This window comes from Sander lucioperca, chromosome 20 (genome assembly GCF_008315115.2).
Source record: "Sander lucioperca isolate FBNREF2018 chromosome 20, SLUC_FBN_1.2, whole genome shotgun sequence".
Classification (NCBI taxonomy): domain Eukaryota; kingdom Metazoa; phylum Chordata; class Actinopteri; order Perciformes; family Percidae; genus Sander; species Sander lucioperca.
The window spans coordinates 26,611,035-26,632,166 of NC_050192.1; the positions used below are offsets into that span (position 1 = coordinate 26,611,035).

The 21,132-nt window shown below is 42.6% G+C and overlaps 1 protein-coding gene across 8 annotated transcripts in view; it reads right to left on the reverse strand.

Annotated features, from left to right (window-relative positions):
• nav3 (neuron navigator 3) overlaps positions 1-21,132 on the reverse strand; it is a 221,088-nt gene that overhangs the window by 144,232 nt on the left and 55,724 nt on the right. For all 8 annotated transcript variants that reach the window (XM_035996053.1, XM_035996057.1, XM_035996055.1 and 5 more), the window contains exons 2-3: positions 15,569-15,686; positions 13,873-13,925 (exon numbers count right to left, since the gene is read on the reverse strand). In XM_035996053.1, the coding sequence (XP_035851946.1) occupies positions 13,873-13,925; positions 15,569-15,686 (171 nt within the window). The remainder of the gene's footprint in view (positions 1-13,872; positions 13,926-15,568; positions 15,687-21,132) is intronic.

Consider the following 21,132-nt stretch of genomic DNA (forward strand, 5'->3'; position numbering starts at 1 on the left):
TAAAGCAACTTTTTGATGCACCTCCATAGATTGCTGCAAACATCTGCAGTCATTGAGCGTTTTCATTGTGTGATGTTGTCTCACTTTCTCTCTTACTGTCTGTTTAAACCCCGGCTATAGTCTCACCCTGTGTATGTGTCCGATGAAAGAGTGCAGCCGATTGTACACCAGCTTTTCCCCAGATGTTAAATGTCAGATGCAGTTTCCTCTGCTGCAATGGTCAAATAAATCAGGCGCAGCGGCTGTTTGTATTTGTATATATTTACATTTCCTCCACCCATATTTTTCTCAGTTGCTCCATTACTTTACTCGGTGCGGCCCTTTAGTACGTAAGAACAAACACAAGTTGCTTTTACAGAGCAGTGAGTGAGCGCTGTCTCCAGAGAAAGCTGGACTCCCAAGAGATCTTTTAACTTCTTTTGTTTCAGTACAAAGCTGGGGGGAATAAACAAGAGCATCCTGTGTGCAGTGACTGACAATTCTCAAAAGAGTCAACAAATGTGGCTTCATCAACTGCATTTTTGGGAATAAGCGTAAAAAATAAATCCAAAAACAAAAGTCATCAACTTTGACTATTCACACGAAACACAGTTGTTGGTGTTCTCACTTTATGAGGCAGTGCCAACTACAGTAAAAGCCTCCTTTTGTTCAGGCACAGAGGAATGAAGAGTGAAGCTCAGCCGTGACACTTGCCATGTCACGCTGCGGGGGGCCCAGGAGGGTGCCAGGCGGGTGGGGTTTACTAAGGACAGGGAGGCGGGAGAGGAGATGAGCTGCCATTGGTCCATGGGCAAATACTCAACAATATCATAGGGGGAAAAAAAGAGGATAAAGAAGAAAGACAATTCTACCTTCATCACATAAGCTTAATCTGAGCAGCTAAGGACAGAAGGAATTTGTGAAAAGACTAGGGCTGTCAAAATGAACGTGATAATGACGAGTTACCGCAAATTCCCTTTTAATGCCACTCTTTTTTTTTTTTGGTGATTAACAATTTATTTTTTATTTTTAACAACATACAACTCACAACACATCGCCCCCCTTTGTCGTCATCACCACCCACCCAGACAAAAATCAAGACAAGATGACAGTAACTACAATATTCAAGACCATTCAACAGAATAGTGACAAAATAGACAATAAGCCATCAACCACATAAAGATATGTATTTATATGTATAAATGACAACACCATAAGCCCATCATACACATCTCTCCCCAGCACAAAGTTTCTCAGGAGCCCTCCAGAAAGTTCAGGTACTTTGCCCATTTTCTAGTATAGACATCCAATCTGGCAAACCATTTATATGACATTTTTTCAAACACTGCCACCCTAGCCATCTCACAAGCTCACTCCTGGATTGACGGCATCCCTTCATTCTTCAATCCTCTTAAAATAATCTGTCTGGCTATCATTAAACTAGTCTGGACCCAGCTTCTTATGTGTTTATCCATCCCACTTAAGATTGATCCATCTCCCAGAACAAATAATCTTGGGCTGAATAGAACCTGGGTCCCTGCAATCAGACATAGGTTATCATGTATCCCGGTCCGAAATTCATGGATGTGTGTTGTGTGATTTGGGCCTCGGGCATCATCTGTGCATTTGCACATGCGCGGATGATAATCCTGTTTTACGAGGATTTACAACACTGCACGATCTGTTCCACGCTTCTGGTTGTAGTTGTAGCGGTCTGCCGTTAGCCTCCACCGGGAAGCTAACGTTAGTTTAGCTAACAGCTAATTCGGCTAACCGCTAGCTGACAGCTTGATTCAGTCTAAAATAACGTTAACTCAAACTAAACACTGGGAAAAGCAGGCTACAGCTAAATTAAGACTTAACAGCAATAACAATAAAGACAAGTATTGATTGATTGTATTTTAAATGAGCACAAGTAAAGTAGAACTGACGTAACAGCTGTTATATATTTTAACGGTTATTTTCAGGTTTTATTTTGAGGGTCTTTTAAAGTTATTACATGCTGTCTCAGCTAGCGGTTAGCTGAATTAGCTGTTAGCTAAACTAATGTTAGCTTCCCGGTGGAGGCTAACGGCAGACCGCTACAACTACGAGTGGAAGCGTGGAACAGATCGTGCAGTGTCGTAAATCTTCGTAAAACAGGATTATCTAGCTCCTTGAGCAGAAATGGATGGAGTAAAGGGTCTTTTGAAAGGCAGGTTTCAACGCCCTTCCAGATGGTTCTCTGCACAAGACTAAAGTTATTTGCATGTGCTGTCCATGTGAACAGAGTACGTTGAGTTGGAAATACCACTTGACATTAACTTGAAGAATATCCCAGTACTTAGAACAGATAAAACATGTGATTCATTTGCAATCAATCACGATTCAATAATTGAATCGATTGACAGCCCTCAAGTAAGATTGATTTCAACTTTCTTACGTACTCCCAAACTGCAACTTTCACAGTGAATAAGAGAAAGTTGGGAATAGTAAAGAGAGACTACAGCTGGTGCATCACAGTTAAACACACTGCGCTGCATCAAAGGTTAGCAGTCCTCCACTGCGCCCGTTTCAACAAGCTCCCTTAACAGAACATCTGCCGATGTCGTTTAGTTATAATGAGTGGTTAAAAGCTTCCAATTGAGCTACAAGTGAGCCTGTAACGGGCCCCTGGGTGCTTGGTTCATGCTGCTGAACTGGCTAACTTATGACAGGGTCAACCTGTGCACCAGAACACACACCACCTCTTGCAATAAATAAAAAAAGACTGGTGCTTGCAGAGAGACAAAGAAAGAGATGGACCCCAAAGAAGCTTCACAAGAGTCGAGAGAGCGAGGGGAGTCACAGTGTGAGAGCAGTTTTAGAGTGACAGCTGCTGAGGCATTCGAGGAGCCATACATTAAAAACTGGGTCGCACTCTAAGTCCTACTGGTTCTAGACATCCTAATTTGGGGCATCGAGCATTCATCATGCACCCCTTTCAACACCTACTGCACTAATAATGAAATATGCTGACACTAGATATCCTGTTCTTTGACTGCATACTGTGTTGAAAGCAAGACCTAAATGTGTTGGTCCAAACAAGATGGATGCCTCATCTTCTTTTCAATATGCATAGATGAAATATGAAGACGGATAAACACCAACTGTATACACGCCAAAAAAACTGACATCTGCAGCGTCAGTCCAGGATTAACATCATATGGAAAAGCCCCCGCTCATGTGTTTATCATACATTATTTTATTGATAGTGCAACACAGTATAGAATTAAAACAAATGATTAAGGACAAGCTCCAGCATCTCTGAAGCAGCTGGTGAGCAGACCATGCTCTTTAACATCTGGCAGTAAATATTAGAAATGTGTGTTGTTCTGGTGGTGACACTTGAATAAAACAAACTGCCGGTAGGCTTGAAAGGGGATTCTGAAAGGTTTGTAGATAGCTCTTTTGTGGAGCTTGGCAGTGACAGAGTTCAACATTAACCTGGTCTTAATATATTGGAATAATCATACTTTTCCTGTCCATCCATATCCTCCTCAGTATGTTCCAAGATGTCAAATGTCTGCCAAAATATAGTTAAGTACACAGGATCACAGATACAATTCATTCATTTTATATTTTTCCTTTATATTGCACGTTTTCAATCACTTTTGTTTTTCTATACCGTTTGGTTTTGCCATACTTTTGCACTATTAAGAATTTATTTATTTATTGTATATATTACTTTTATCTTTTGTACATATTGCACGTGTACAAAAGGGTCGGAGAGAAAAGTTTTTTCAATTCCTCTGTATGTCTGGGACATATTGAGAATTGACAATAAAGTTGACTTGACAAAAAATAAGAAGCTGTTTACGTGTGGGTCCAGTGCAGAATTGAATTACGCTGCAGGACTGTGTTCACACTGTGTGTCACAATGTGTGCCATTCAAATGCATTTCCACTGCATGGTACGGCAGGACGCTACTCAACTTGACTCGTCCTTTTTTGGTTTCTCTGTAGCCGGCGTCATGGAGCTCTATAGCGGCTAAACACAACTACCAACTGTCACTGATCCGACGGAGCTCTGGAGTTTACTGTATAGGGTAGCCTATACTGTTTGCTAAATTTGACATACAGTAAGTGTTTTGGGGCTCCACTAACTCCAGAGAAAAATATGTTGCTCTTTAGCTGCTAAATGCTCCACTATGTTCATCAGTCAAATGATAACTTTGCCTGTGCAGGAAGTCTAAAGTAGGTTTGTGCTAAAAACAGCTGCTGTGTATGGATATGACACTGGTTTGCTTCATCGTAATGAATGTTTTGGACAAAATTGGTTTTGATTTTGATTTGTTGCTACCTCAGCCTTTGACAGTGAGGACATTTCTCACTCTCTTTTACTTGCCAGATTTTCCATCTGACAAGGGATTTGAACTTAAAACCTTCTGGTCACAAGCTAACCTCTCTTCCATCCAGGCATCCAGATTGTGAAAATGAAGAGAGAATAAATAATACCCCCTGTACAGCTATAGTTTCAGCGGTTTAAACTGGCCATCTGCCTCTGCCCTCTTTGGGCCACTTGCTGCGAATCGCTGGTCATGCAAAATGACATCAGGGGTGTTTCAGAAGCCCACAGTTCCCATCATCCATTCGTCTGTGTATGTCTAGACTGACTCTCATAAAAGCTCAAATCAACGACCTGAGGAAGAGTGTCACACAGATGCTGACTGGTGTGGCCTCGTAGGAACGCGGGCCACGCAATCAATTAGACGCAGAGATTAATGGCGAGCTGTGCTGATGATGAAGCATCAGGCTGGTGAAGATGATACTACTGAGTGGCTCGTGCCATTTGTCCTCTTGTCTGGCTGGTGTGCAGGCTGCCAACAGATGGGGCCCAGATGAGACCGGTGGGCTTTTATAGTCTCCAAGAAACCCTAGACTCAATTAGGCCTCAAAAGGCTGCACACAAAACCTGCGTCTAAGGACAAAATACTGAACAGTGTGACATTTGTTATCACTTTGCTGATTTAAATATGTTTGTTAAGTTCAGCTGAAAGATTTATAGTCACTGAATATTTAGTCTCGCATTGCTATACCTTTCTCCACAGCACTGTGGAGTAAGGTCCGCTTACACCACAGATACATTCTGCGATAGGGGAAAAATATGCTCTGGGTTGTTGGCCTTTCTTTAAACCAATCACAATCGTCTTGGGGTGGCGCTAGTCTCCGGACGCAGCGACGGTGGCTCTGCATAATGTCTCAGGAGGGAACTTATTTTGATGGAACATTTTGCACCACGCAAAAGAAAACACCACATACAATATTAAATGACGATCACTGTTCACACAACACAGTAACGTGAGCTATTTAAATTAGCTGGATACATGGTTAAACGTAAATTTTCTCCTACCAGTGTATCTCCGTGTGTACTTTGTCCACAGCAATCCCACTAATCAGTCCCAAAACGTCCCAGTTAGAGAGTAAATGTAGTAAACATATTCTTTGTAACTCTTTACAATCATTCCCAGAAAGAACCAAGCAGGCCTGCCTTGTTGCATGATCCAAATTTTCTTCAAAACTAAAGCTAGCTTGAAGGTGGTTGTTGTTTGGTGATCCCTTAACGTTTGATCTAGCGCCATCATCAGGTCTAGTTTTCAACCTGCACAACTAATTACATTCCCATGAGCCTCAGCTGTACTTGGTGTTTACTGCTAATTAGCAACTGTTAGCATGCTAACATGCTAAACTAAGATGGTGTGAACTTTTCTTTCGGTTTAGTACAAGACCAGTAGCTGCTTAATAGCTCAGCAAACTCGTATCTGCAACTGAGGTGTCGTATCATGGTTGTTTTCTTGGCTTTAAGTCAGCTTTCAACCAGGAAGTAGCAAGCAGAGCCGACAACGGTGCTTTCAGTCACCATTGAGCGGAGTGTCACTGATAAAAGCTAATGATTTTGTCAGCGACGCTGGTGTTTCAGTATTTCAGTTGCGGCTTCACTGCTAAAGGTTTGTTCATAATATTTCTATGGGAATAAAAATCCCCAGCTAACTCTGAGAAATCACAGCAATTTCCCTCAAGTTTGAAATACTAAATTCTGCCACAGAATCACCTCAGCATTCATTTATTTTTCTAATTTAAAGTTTCTTCCTCATCTTGAAAACTTCTTAGTTCGGACACCACCACAAAAATCACGACAACGTGACATTTTCCTGCCACGGTGTGTTCCTGCGCAATGTAACGTAAGCTGATTTCTTTTTTAAATATGTAGTGCGCTTACATTTCTTAATGTATCGCATTTCACACAAACGCTCCCTCAATGTAAATCAACAGCCAAAGAAATCAAATTGTCAAATCAAACTGAATTGGACGAGAGCCAAGGTTTGATGTAATCTACTCTGCCCTGTTCTGCTGACAGACGTTTCATCTCTGCATTCATGTAAGATTTTGACAGTGTTTGTTTTTTCCCTGAGGTCGCTAGAAGCTAAACACACACACACACACACACACACACACACACACACACACACACAGAAAGTGAAACTGCACCGTCATCTGTATTGCAGGGAAGCGCTCTATGGTTTGCTAATGATGTCTGTCTATAATGAGGAGGATTAGTGTTGCGAGGCTTTAATATTTTCTGCTGAATGGGCCTCTTCTTGGTCCCCCGCCTGCCGTTCTCCTGTTTGAGCATGATTCTTCTGAGAAATGGAAAAAATAAATAAAACTCATTCACTTCATTCAAAAACCTGGGTGTGCATATAATTCTGCTGGATGTCTGTACAATTACCATGAAACTGCACTATCAGAGGGCGTGAAGGTTCACATGGGAGAGGGATTGCAGAGTGCGCCGTGAGGTGAGACGTTTAAAGGCTGTGTGCGATCGTTAATCCACAGAATGTGTTTATAGTTTTACATCACATGTGATTAGCTCTCCAGTCTTTTCCCCAGGTGAGGAAGACTTAGATGCACCGATTTGGCTGGGGCGTTTACTCAAAAAAATGTGACATTTTCAATTAAAAAAAAGCAATTTCACATCAATTTGGACCATTATTATTACCATATCTGTGTCTAAAATGTTGGAAAAGTTAGAGCAAATAGTAAATAAACAACATTTAAAAAGCCTAAAGATAAAACTTGCTGAAGAAGTCCACTGGGGACCAACTACAATCGTTAGATCTGAGAAAAGTCATGTAGTTACTTTCGATCCGCACATTGATTTTACATTCATTCGGCTTAGGTGGTGCCCAAAACGGCTTGGGTGCTGCCCCTTAGCCTTATAATGGTAGGGAAAACCCTTCTGTTGCTTTTATCCAAAAATCTCAAAGTCAAATCCATCCATTGCAAGTATACAAGTAATCTAGAAGGGTGTCTATTGAGAGGTGTGATAAAAACTTAGAGAAGACAAACAAACTGAACCTAAAATTCTGCCTCGCATTTCTCTCTAGCCACTGTATTATATCCACGTTCTACATTTTCTGTCTCTATTATCACAAAGCTATGAAACAATAACAAAACCGTAAAAAAAAAGACTGTATCCAGGAAAGAAACAGAACCAGACTCAAATCTCCGAGTGAGTTGAAAGCCCCTCGTACCACGCTCCTGTCATTCCTCGTTCTCATCATCTTCACTGGCTGGCTCAGCGGTTGCAGACGATTCCTTTCGGGACCAGATATGTGGTCGAGGGTACGGTTCTGTAGACAAGCCCCGCTCCGACGTTCAGGAACAAATTCCCAGCAATCATTAGTTCATACACCAATAAATCCAACCAAAACTGTTCCCCGGAAAGAAAGAAAAACAGCCGCAAGCTCCACTGGGAAAATAAACGGGCATGTTCGCAATTTCGACCAGTCTGACCACTGGGAACGCCAGGCCTCAAATGTGTGGAATCCCATTTGCATTCACAATGTAGATATGTCTACATGAAATGAGGTCTAAAGGAAATACAAAAGAATAATACTTATTCTTCCATTACTGAAAGCAACTACTGCACAGATGCAGCCAAAGTAGAGCTTTGACATAAGAAATGAATTAAAAGTAGTTGGAACAGGGTTTTGGGGGATCTAAGAGAGGATCAACAAGCTGTTAGTTAAAGGCTGGAAGTGTAACTATAACTCCTTTTTATTGCATTATTTCCAGTATAACTCTAGTATAAGGACAGTTATGGGACAGCATTTTAAAAGCTGTGGCATTTCAATCTATAACTTCACATTTTTCAACAAAGTGACCAAAGTTTGAGCTCTTAGTATTAACAGAGGACACACTATACATGCAGACTTTTATTACTTACTGTAACAGTACAGAGACCAAAGGTTAAACTGTTTTACATATTGTTCCCTATAGGAGCAAATTAGAGCAAGTAGAGGAGGGGAAACCCGGTGGCTATTAATTCATACTTTACATTCTTTGCCGTGCTGTCCTGTTAGACCTCTGAGCAGTCAGAGGTTATACCATAGAAATAAAATGGATAGAAAGGCCATTCGCATACAAATCAACGTAGTGGAATAGTCAGAGCGGCAGCCATTTTTATGTGTACCATTGCCTTGGCAAATAATAAACTTCCGTCGCGGAGGTGAGGTTTTGCAGTAAAGGACAAACGGGCAGCGGAGTAGTAACATTACAAGGCAGAGAGCCAGCCGCTAAATAAGTCAGATTTAACAACTTAATGCGTCACCCACACAAAGCACATTGCTATCGCCAGATGAGTGACAGCTTTGTTTGGCTCGTTTTCTGTGTGTGGTGGGGTGTGGGAGCCAGGTGGGGGTCCAACAGTCCTTCCTCCTCTTTACTCTGGAAAACGTCTTCCGAGCTGCGTCGGGCCGCTCTCCTCTAAGTGAGCTGCGACACAACTTTACTGACGCGTGTTGTCACTATGAAAACTGTATTTGTACTAATCAAATGACCACAGCAAACAGTTCAACTGCCTTTTCTATCCAATTTATTTCTATGCCAATTTATATTCTACACATTGGCCCTATAATTATCAGGACTACACTGTACTACTGTAAGCATTCAGATACTGATTGACATGGAGTGGCTGGCTGGCTAAGTTCAAATGAACAGGAAATGTAGAGATTATAGCTTGATCTGATCAGGTATCAAAATGACTCCAGAGATGGGTGCAACTGGGGCATTTTAAAACATTAAAGCTTTTAAATCTTTGGAAGGAAACAATAGGAAGTGAAAGGAATTAGCTGCTGGAAGATGTCTGTGAGAAGCCGTAGCAGACCTTTCTTGGCCATAACTCTTACTGGCCGTCCACACATCGGCCAAGTTTTTATGTTGGCTTAGCTCTGCAGGAAATAATAGAACTTCAACTGACTCGTGGGTCTCTCAAATTGCGAACGCGGGTTTAGAGAAAAGGAGTGCATTATGTATGTAGATTAGCTGTAAAGTTTGCAGATGTTGTTGCCGTGCTGCTTTCTGCTCCTCAGCTTCCAGCAGCTGCTCAGTTGGCCTCAGTCCACTCACTGGGCCGCCAAGCGACCCACCACTTAGAGAAACAGGCTTGTGACTGCAGGATCACCGTTTCAAGTCCCAAATGGGGAACTAAATCTGTGCAGAGGAAGTAAATCAGACTCATCTGCCCCGCCACTGACAGCTGCTGCTACTGTGATGTCTCTGGCCAAGGAGTTTAAGCTCCAGGTGCTACAGTAGGTGGCCAGTGGCAGGTCTCCAACATTCACAGCTCGCGTCGTCAATATGCAGCCAAAAGTAAAAAAAAAAACAGCTTGAGTTATTCTCAAGGTTGTCAGTAAATAAGTAAAGTTTCAGATTAATAACAATGATGTTCAAGCTCCAGGGATAAACAAGTCTGACAAAATAGTTTTGCACTTGGGGAGCAATATGTTCATGTGTCGTCACCTCGATCTCTGAGGGAGGTTTAGTTCATTTGGACCGGCCAAGGTAAAAAAAAGTTACCTTTTAATTCTGATCCGGTTAATGTTTACACTGACTTTTAAATAACAAACTGAGAGCAGCATTAGGTCACTAGGACATCATCAGCACTACATAGAAGCACGTTGGGAAATTTCTAATTCTGGTGACTGAGAGTTGGTCATGCTGCTTTTTTTATACAAACCGCAACGTGAAATGACTACAACATCTTAACACCTATTACATGGTTGTGGCACATAATGTGTTAAAAATTCTCAACCAGAGAAACAATGATGGTTCAAGCAACAAAACTACTTGGTAAGGTTTAGGAAAACAAATCACGGTTTGTGTTCAAAGAAGTACGTTTGTTACATAACCCACAGTTACAAAAGTAAGGACACGAACAGCCGTCCCTGGGTGAAGCGCTTTGAGTGTCTATGATAAAGCACTATATAAATGTAATGAATTAATATTGAAGTCCTGTTTGTTGGACCCATCCATCCACCCTGACCTCCTCCCTACGCCCACTTTGAGACAGGGCTGTGTTGGACCAGGGGAATCATGTGTCAACCATGACAAAGGATCCTAATTGACTTCCTGTTGCCATTGTTTCTTCGGTGCGGGCATGTCATTTTAATGCATTACATGCAACCACCATGTAATACGGCTAATAGTTACTGTATGGTTGCCACTTTTCACCGCATTTTGAGGAACTGGCAAAACAAATGGAGCAGGACACAAGCACAACACACATTTGGTTGAACTCCTTTTCAATTTATGATTAATTAGGGAAAATCCCAGCACTCCCGTGCGCTAATGTTCATAATGTATGTGTTACCATGGTAATCAAATGACCTGTATAAATATATACATAGAGACTGTCTATAAGACAGTTCACAATTCTTCCAAACAGCGGTTCTGCTTGCTGACTCCATCTTTGTGGATGTTATGTGTGTGTGTGTGTGTGTGTGTGTGTGTGTGTGTGTGTGTGTGTGTGTGTCAGATGCTTCCTTCCCTTTGCGCTGACACTATAAGCAGCCATGCTTCCTCAAACTTCAGTTTCCCAAGCTGGCCGGACCCTCTGTGGTCAGAGCAGGTGGTGGATCAATGGGCTTAGTAAGTGACTGAGACACAGAGCTAGCTGCACACAGAGCTAGCTGCACACATGCACGCGCACGCACTCACTCACCCCTTAGCGACCGACCGGTGCGTCAGTCTGGATTCAGCTGTTTCCAGCCAGCACCACAATCATAATTAAATGCACAGGAGTTATCTTTCCAAAGCTGGTTTTGACACATTGAGCTCACACAGTGACATTAGGGGTCACCAGGACTCACATGACCCTGACATTCTCTTCCTTCCTGGTTCTTTAATGTTGCTTCCATTGCAGCTGGACTCACCATAGAGGAAAAAACAAAACAGCTGAAAACGGCGATGAACATGTGAAAACGGTTGTAAAATACATTCTGCTTCACTCCAGTGATGGGGCCCTTTTGGAAAGACTCCACTGATTCTCCTCAGAGAGCTCATCAAATCCATTGCCTTCTTTACTAACTAGCAGAAACATTGAAACTCTGACACATATTAGGACAATGTGCATGGCACAGAGAGAAAATGCTCCAAAAAAAGCAAAAATGCTGTCACAGCTTTAAGAAAAAGGGCAGAAAGACTGACACACGCTGTCAGGACCGGACTCGCTGCCCGCCCACAGTGTCTTACAGCGCGCCAAAGCAGCTACACAGCTTTAGTCACTTTTAATGGGCAGGAGGGCAGATGCCAGGGCAAACCAACACTGCATAAACACTTAGTCAACTCTAGTTAAAGTGAAGGGTAATTATCTCACAGTGACGACAATCAGCGGTTATACAGAACCTCCATCTCATTAACAGAGGGAGAAAACGACACCGCCAGCATCGCTCAGCCGCCAGGAGTGCAGATTATTGAAAACGGCATAGTGAGTCAAGTACTGTAAGTCAGGGTTTGAACTTTCAGGGCTCTGCTGTGTTTTTGGTCAAGTGGTGATGTGGTTACTACTATACGTTCATCCCCATCTCTGTGAATTATAAAGAGTTAGTAAGTTATGGTTTGTGATCAGAGTCGTTACAATTGGCTGCTGGAAATCATGGTTTGAAAGTAACATGCAAAGCAACATTGCTTTGAGAGATGATCAATTTCAACTGGGACTAGGGCTGGGTATCGTTTAAAGAATTTCCGATACCGGTAGCGATACAGATACTGTAGTCTCGCTTTGCCAGACCTTCCTCCACAGCGCTGCGCAGGAAGGTCTGGCTAGTCCACACTTCAGCATTCCGGGATGGGAGAAAAACGTGCTCTGGTTTATTGGCATTTTTTTAAACCAATCACAATGGTCATGGGCGGCACTAAGCACCGGACAGAGCTACAAGATGGATGTCCCTCATTTCACCCTGATGTCCATCACCTTCCGCTTCCTTTGTGTTAGCATTTTAAACTCTGGTGGATTTCTGAGGACTATGGTTAACTGCTCCTCAGATCTCTGCAGGTTAAATCCAGACAGCTAGCTAGACTATCTGTCCAATCTGAGTTTTCTGTTGCACGACTAAAACAACTTTTGAACGCACACGTTCCACCAAAACAAGTTCCCTTCCGAGGCTATTTTGCAGAGGCACCGTTGCTCCGTCCGTCTTAGCGCCGCCCAAGACGATTGTGATTGGTTTAAAGAAATGCTAATAAACCAGAGCACGTTTTTCTCCCATCCCAGAATGCTGTGTGGACTAGCCAGACCTTCCTCCGCAGCGCTGTGGAGGAAGGTAATGCGACGAGGTAAGGCAATGCGACTTGACCACCGTACACCTTCTCTGACTGTGAATCAGTAAAAGGTGTCCCTTAAGGGTGGTGGAAGAAGTATTCAGAGCATTTACTTGAGCAAAAGCAATGTAAAAATACACCATTACAAGATTTACTGTGCATGCACAGAAACTCATACTTAAGTAAAAGTACAGAGGTGTTATCAGCAAAATGTACTTAAAAGTACATTTTTTGCCGAAAAATGGCTCAGGTGAGTGATATTATAGTTTACTATATCACTGGATTGTTAATTCTGATGCATATGTAGCATTTTAATGATGTAGCTCGAGGTGGAGCTAATTTAAACTACTTTATATAGTAAGGTAACATTGTCCAGTGGTTCCCAAACAAGGGGTCAGACCCTTCCAAAGGTTAACAGGATAAATCAAAAGTCTGTAATCTTTGCTTCTTTGTGAAATATCGGATTATTTGACTCTTTGGGCCTCAAACGGTTAATTCAAAAGAAACAATCTGATAGTTTTACAAAGGAAATGACTCTTTAGTGGCACTGCTAACAGCTCATAGACATCTGAAATTTGACAAGGCGCTCTAAGTAGACACTGCTTAGTGAGGAGTCACAAGTCAAACAAGTTGGGAGCTATAGGTATAGAGATGCTTTGTATTTTAAAAGCTTACCATATGTATTTCATTATCTAAATCTGAAAAGTAAGTAGCCACAACGGCTTCCAAACACGTGTAGTGGAGTAAAAAGTGCAATATATCCCTCTGAAATGGAGACGAGTAGAAGCATAAAGTAGCAAAAAGCGGACATACTCAAATGAAGTACATTTGGACTTGAGTCAGAGTACTTTGCACCACTGGAGTAATGTATTAAACTGTAATTTTAGTCTCATCTCTTGATCACTGGATTCATAACAGAACATTGAGAACAGGTAGGGGAGAATTAGATCAGATTTTTGGCTTGTAAAGGGATTCAGGAGTTCATTTTTAATCACAGGTTTGTGATATTGAGGGTCAGTGGATGTTGAGCTGTTGTCAGTAGGTGTGGATGAGAGCATCACCTGAGTTCTGTAATATGAAGTGGGATCTCTGCACTACAATACTGACCGCCCGTTATCCATGTAATCTAGGAATTTAACTTTGTTTTACTGCTGCTACAAGTGAAACATCATTACAGTCCAACAGCAGTGCAGTCCGTGCTTCAGATAGCCTCTGTCAGGCAACAGTGCATTAAAGGACGGATGAAGTGGAATAGAAAAGCTCAAACACTCACCATTTGCGACTGGCTCCTGGGGCTGCCATTGATATCCTCCACCTTCTCGTTCGCTGCGTGAGAAAGGAAATGAAGAAACGAGATGTTTACTGTCGTCTCATAGTGAACGTTAACATCCCCACGTCCAATCACTTTGGAGTTCAGGTGCACGAGTCCAGCAGAAAGTGTGAGTGTGTGTGTGTGTGTGTGTGTGTGTGTGTGTGTGTGTGTGTGCGTGTGCGTGTGCGTGTTGAGGTGCAGAGGGATGCAGGAAAGGTCTGGGAAGCAAAGCTGCCTAATTCGTCAGCTGCCGCCAGAGAATTACTGACAGGCCAGCTTGGCCTCATTGTCTGTTCGGGCGAACAGGGAGGGTAAAGTTTCAATCCAACAGAGAGAGAGAGAGAGGGAGGGAGACAGAGAGAGAGAACAAGAGAGCAAGGAAGTTAAGACAGGGTTTGAAAAAAAAAAGAAACGAGAGAGATTTAGGGAGACAGACAGCATCAGTGAGAAAGGCAGCATATGTAATAGTGAGGAAAATGTGTTTGTGTGTGTGAGAGTGTGTTAAACAGAAGCTGAGGAAGTCCCAGAAAGAGAAACGTTCAGAACAGTAATGGAGGCACAAAGAAAAAGAGAGAAAGAGAGAGAGAGAGAGAGAGAGAGAGAGAAAGAAAGAAAGAAAGAGAGAGCAAAGGCAGTAGACGTAAGAAGAAGAAGAAAAAGAATGTGTGAGAGAAATGTGTCTGTAAAAACACAAAGACAAAATTGCATAAGAGCCAGTGCTGGGAGAGAAGTTACTTCAGAATTACTCATTACATATTACTGTGTGATTAATACTGGGTTCAACAAACAGTCAGTGGAGGCACTTACTGACCATTAACAGGCTCCATGTGACCATTTTCTGTTACAAAAATGATGAATAAGACAGTTGTGACTGTTCTTTTCTTCCACCTCTGTGGCTAGGGTTTGATTTAAAAGTACTTGTTTATGGTTAGGAAAAGATTGTAATTATAGACTAAAGTAAAGTCAAAGTAACAGTGTTACTGAGACGAGTAACTGTAATGTGATCACTGCCTTTTAATTGTAATCCCTGACACTCTTTGCTGAAAAGTGTAATCACATTACAGTGTGTGAGTCAGCAATGTGCTGTATTACTGCCCAACACTGGTGAGAGCAAGTGCAAGATAGGAGAAAAAGAGGAGAAAATAAGAGAGAAAGTAAGATCAGACAGAGGAAAGATGTGAGGGGGGAGAGAGACACAGAGAGAAAGAGAGAGAGAGAGAGAGAGACCTAGAAAAAGAGCAACGGTGAGAGACAGAGAGAGAGACAGAGATGACGAGAAGCAGAGCGCCAGAAAGGATGGAGACATAGAGCCATAAAAGGGGAGAGAAAGAGAGACGGAAAGATGGGGTGCAACGGGAGACACAAGACTCTGCACCCCAGGGTGTCAGAGCCATAGATCTCTTCTGCTGCAGCTCGCCCAGCACCCAAAACAACGGAGAGCTGCTGCGATTTGGCCCAAATATCAGACTGAGGAACAGCTTCCCTGACTCACCACAACAAAGACAAAACAGTGTGTGTGTGTGTGTGTGTGTGTGTGCATGCGTATGCGTGTGTGTGCGTGTGTGGTCGCTTCATCTCCAAGACAGGATGAATTATAGACACACGCAGTGTTTTATTAGTGCCGATAACACATGGATTTATTCATCTCTATGCCTACCTATGATCTGGATGATCTGGGCCAGCAGGACTCCATCGGTGACGTCCTGGCTCAGGTCTTTGATGAGGCGCTGACAGCCAGACTTGGCCAGATAGTGATTGGCCCAGTCTGTGTAAATCTGCAACGACAGAGAAAACATCCTGTCAGTGTGTGTGTGTGTGTGTGTGTGTGTGTGTGTGTGTGTGTGTGTGTGTGTGTGTGTGTGTGTGTGTGTGTGTGTGTGTGTGAACGTTTGACAAGGTTTTGGTTTTTGGTGCAGTAGATCCAGAGTTATCCAAATTATGACATGCAGTAGCAAAGAGTCAACTCACTTAACGGGACTTTGTGATGTCACACAATCACTCGCTTCAGTCATTTAAAAGCAATATATCCTTTCATGACATTTTCTGAAAGAACCCTTTTGTTAAGTGGCAACACAGCATTGCATTGACCTACTGATTCCGGAAAAGCATTTCCTTCCTTAGATATGTTGTCAGGAAACTACAAACATGGATGACTTGGAAGTCCTGATAACTTTATGAGTAAGTTTGAGCCCCAAACTCTTGAATAAACATCTAAAGTGATGCATTCATTGTCAAAAATCACTTCAGAGAAAACACCAAGTTACATAATAGTAACTGGATAGTGTAAAGGAAGGAAGGTTTTGCTCCTGAAGCCTATTTTATCCTCACAGTTTCTAACTGACTTCTTCTCCACCACGCTGCCTATCCTCTCTGTCTTCTCTACAGTGATGTGGTTAATGTCCTGCCAGGGAGAATGTCCAAAATATTTCATCAAGCCTTGGCACTCGGAGAGCTACACTGTTTATGATCTTCCTCCGTGGGATTCACAAATGATCCCAGCAAACACTCTGACATAGATGGATGAGAGAGATGTAAATGTGACAGTCAGCCTGCGCCGACAAAAATAGCACCCAAATGAAGGATAATGCCCATCTGTCAGACATCTTCAGGCCCTTTTGTGAGTCTTTTAATTTTATAAGAAGTGTGTAGTACTGAAAGTAGAAGAGTATTTCAAATGCATGACTTTTTCATGAATCAAGTCTTAAAGAAGACGTTTGCTGTAACAGGTGGATTCACTTTCCCGACTATGTGTCTGAACCCGGAAGGGTAGCATGTTGGATAATCCTTTGTATTGCCACCTAAACCTCTTAACAGCCGCTTTGTCTTTCATTAGAGCCCATAAGCCCACTGAAAAGCGAAGCTTTGTCCGGCGGGCGGCAGACTGATCTCGACAGCTGCTGCGGTTTCACCGGGCTCCGAAGCCAAAAGACGTGGATCACATTTGGCCTCCGAGTGCTCGGCCCCATGGACGCAGGCATCTACCAAAACAATCGGGTTCTCTTTGTGTAAGAATGGTTCCATTTTTCAAACATGAACTCGAGGATTGAAGAAGCTGTGAGAGTTAAAAGGCCGTCCTCCATCCCAGAAATGCTGGTTCAAGCACCCCAAGTAGTTGTATATACCTTAACCTTAACACACATTTGTTTCCAAACTGCAGACAGCGGACAGCACCTGGAAAATTACATTAACTAGAAAATTGACCTGGTTCTCCCCACTGATACAAATGTCCCCAGAAAGCCATGGAGGAACATCTTCCTGCTAGGCTGCTAGGAATTGAGATACTGGGACCAAAAGAAAATCTGTATCAGCCCATATAAAGACACACGCTGCCTGAAACTTTTCTCGTTATCCCTGGATTAAAAAGCACACAAAAAAAATAATAAAAAAGCAATGCAGGTGTAAGCAGCATGATGAAATCCCCTCAGAAATGTAAGATCTTCCATGAGGTGGGGTTCTACCACATAAAAGGAATCCCTTAATGTCAAAACAGTAGAATTCATGGCGATGTACAGCCCTATTTTAACGATCTAAGCGCATGGCGTGAAGTGCCTGGCGCAGGTGCGTTAAGGGCGTGTACCAATCCACTTTTGCTAGTTTGACGGCGGAAAAAAGGGTCTGTGTGCCGGGCGCATGGTTCAAAAGGGTTGTACTTAGTGTCTTCAATAATTCATAGGTGTGTTTTGGGCGTAACATGCAATAATCCAACCAGAGTGTCATCTCCCATTCCCTTTAAAAGCCAGGCGCGTTTGCGCATCGCTGTTATGATGGCGGAGTTGCTGAGCAGGAAGGAGAGATTTTCAGGAGAAGAAACTGATCTGCTCGTGATGGTGAAAGCGTGCAAGCAGATCATATCATCATACTATTTCACATTGTAATATTTTTATTTTTAATCTTCTGCATGTTTGTGTGCTGCTACCCTGTGTGTGTAACAAGCATAGTGTGCGCGCGCTGTGCACCAGCCTAGGCGCATTTTTACTAATGCACTGTTAAAATACCAATGAAATGCTGCGCTATTGACTTTAGACCAGGTTTTTGTTGTTTATTGGTGTTTTAAGCCCCCAACATCTAACGGCACTAGGATTAGGCAATGGTTATGGTTATGGTTAAGGTTAAGGTTAGGGTTAGGTGCCTTGAAGTCAACGGTCGCAGCGCTGCCTGGAAGGAGACGATGGAGGCTTAAAACACCATACAGCGTTTTGTTGGTCAATAGCGCGATAACTTTCCGCTGCCTCAAGATAGCAATACGTCAAGAATTCACCTGAACACACCTCCCTGTAAGACCAGCACGCCCATGGGCACAAAGATGGGCACAGGTGCATTTGCTATTTAGACGACGCGGGCGCTGGACGGGAAATTGACAACTGCGTCGTCATTTTTTGGTCAGACACGTCGGGCTTTGTGCTGTGCCGGGTGCATGATAGGGCCTGTGAAGTTCATATTAAAGTGGTAAAGATGTATTTTTTTTTTTGTGGTGTTACTGCGCCAGCCTTGTCTCCTAAAGAATGACTTTCCCATACAACTAAACTACTATCTCAATAACGTTTCGACATAATCGCATTTTGTCCCGGATTAGGTTTATTATAGTCTATATCCTTCGCGTTACACTTCTGGGATTACTCCGGTGCTGCAGGAAATTCCGTTGGATGCATGTCTTTTCTGTTTCCTTCCGCTTTCTTTGTGTTGGAATTTTAAAGACTCTGGTTAACTGCTCCTCAGATCTCTGCAGGGTAAATTGAAACAGCTAGCTAGACTATCTGTCCAATCTGAGTTTTCGGTTTGCAGTTTTGAACACGTGGTTAACATTGTGAACTGAAACAAAACTAGGCTCCTAGATAGCATAGGAAAAGATCCTATATATATAAGATCCTATATATATATATATATATATATATATATAAAGAGGTTTACGTTTGTAACATAACTTAAAGCAATACATGTGCACAACAACCAATAGGAACACTCTCTCTCTCTCTATCAAAGGAGCTGTGTTTCTCCCGTCACAGGCTAGATTATCTAAAGCCAGAGCCAACGGCTGCACAGCTTTAAAGGTACACACTGTACCTTAGTTACGAATGTGATTTAAGTTAGGTACGTTATGTACGGTAGGAGAAAAAAATCGATACAGCATAGTATCGCGACATTTTCCGTGGCAATACTGTATCGATACACAGACGCCAAGTAATCAATCTTTTATCATATACAGTATGTGTTGGTCAGTTTGTCTGCTTGACAATCACATTTTGCAGCAACTAAATTGAAGTGTGATGTTGACGAAGTTTCCTTTTGGGGACATAATTTGAAATTGGGAAATATTTTGAGTTGGGAAAAAGGTAATAAATTGCAATATATCGCAGAATATTGCAATATGTTTAAATACATGTTTTAATAATATCGTATTGTGACATAAGTATCATGATGATATCGGATCGTTAGGCTTCTGGTGATTCCCACCCCTAATGTAAGGAAGTTAAAATAAGGCAATGTTGACTTTTGGTTTCACACGGGACACGAACAGCAGTCTCCTGGGTGAAAAGTTCTGTGTTTGTTTGACCCATCCATCCACGTCTTTGTGATGCATCAAAAACAATGTAATCCACTAGAAAATATGTTTCCCTTGAAACATAATTGAGAATGCAGTTTTTAGTTGTATGGGAAGGTCATTTTTAGGAAAACAGGGCTGTCTGCGCTAACCTTCCTGTCAGTCATACTGTATGGTGGAACTGTAAGATCTTTGTCTTCTGCAGATGAAGTCTCTATAACTAGAACAGGCTTTTTCAGCATCTCAAACGGTCGCCATTTCTCAAGGAATTCCCTCATAAAACTGGTTTCTCGTGATTTCCCCTCATTTACCTCACACACACCGCTCACAATTAAAAGCATTTCTCTCCCGCTCGTTTTCTTGGAAGAGAGACGCGCTTTTAAAGATGCCGCCTCTCAGAAGTTTGTATCTGTTGTGGTTTCCTTCAGCGACTTTCTCTGGGATGAGAAGTCGTAAAGCCAAAACACAAACGGGGCTCAGTTACTCAGACGCACAGAAAAACACACGCCGCAAATGCAAACCACATCCCATCGGGGGGCAAGTAAACAAACAGGAGGGCAGGAGGATGGAGAAAGTGTGTGTGTGAGAAAGAGAGGAATGAAGAGTGCATGTGCTGCTCCTGCTGACAACTAAAAATTCCACCAAAGCTTGAACACAAGCGGCTGGACAGCTACGTTCATCAGAGACCTGGGACAAAGAGGAGGGTTTGATCCGTTACAGTGTTTCAGCAGCCACCTCCCGCTGCCATACCTCTCTCTATCTCTCTCTCTCTCTCTCTCTCTCTCTCTCTCTCTCTCTCTCTCCCTGTACCCTTAAAAAGGGAGCAGGGACAGAAGATAAACGCTTCTGCAGAGCAACAGAGAGAGGTAGACCGTCAGAGTAAAGACACAACTCCCCTGACAGCAATAGTCCCATTCCCATCCAAATTCAGTTCATTTATTTAACTACATTTACAGAAAATAGGCAAAAGAAAATGCTAATTATTGTGGGCTTCCATCTACAACTGCAAATATTAGGGGCTGAGTGCATCGAAATAAAGAGTTAGAGATTTTCTAGACTATATCGACGACGTTTTGCCTTCCGCTTTCTTTGTGTTGGCATTCTAAACTGCGGTCGATACGATAAATCTAATTATATTTACCTTTTTTTTTGGAGTACAATTCTCATCACACACTCAACAGCCATTTCAATTCCAGAGCTCGCCTCCCTACGTATACATGTTTCACCAAAACAAGTTCCGTCCGGCGCTTAGCACCGCCCAAGACCATCCCGGAGTGTTGTGTGGACTAGCCAGACCTTCCTCCGCAGCGCTGTGGAGAAAGGTCTGGCAATGCGAGGCTAGCGCTTTTCCGAATTGAAAACGCACTTCAAAACAGGTGGATGAAAACACACTGACTGTTTCTGGGAAAATAGAAAGGCCTTTCAATCACTTCCTCAACACTTGTGAATGGAGCAAGTAAGAAGTGAGGAGAGGAGGAAGGGAGTAATCCAGATACCCTGCGGATGAATTCAATATGGGTGAGTTTGTGGCTAAAATAGCCAGCTGCCTGTGCATCTGCTGCAGCTCCTGGAGGGATAGGATTCTAATGAGCACACATCTTCAGGGCTATACACTAGCTGTCTATCCTGGAGGTCACACACTGTATTCTGCAAAGTTGGTTTTATGCTGCATGGGGGTTAGT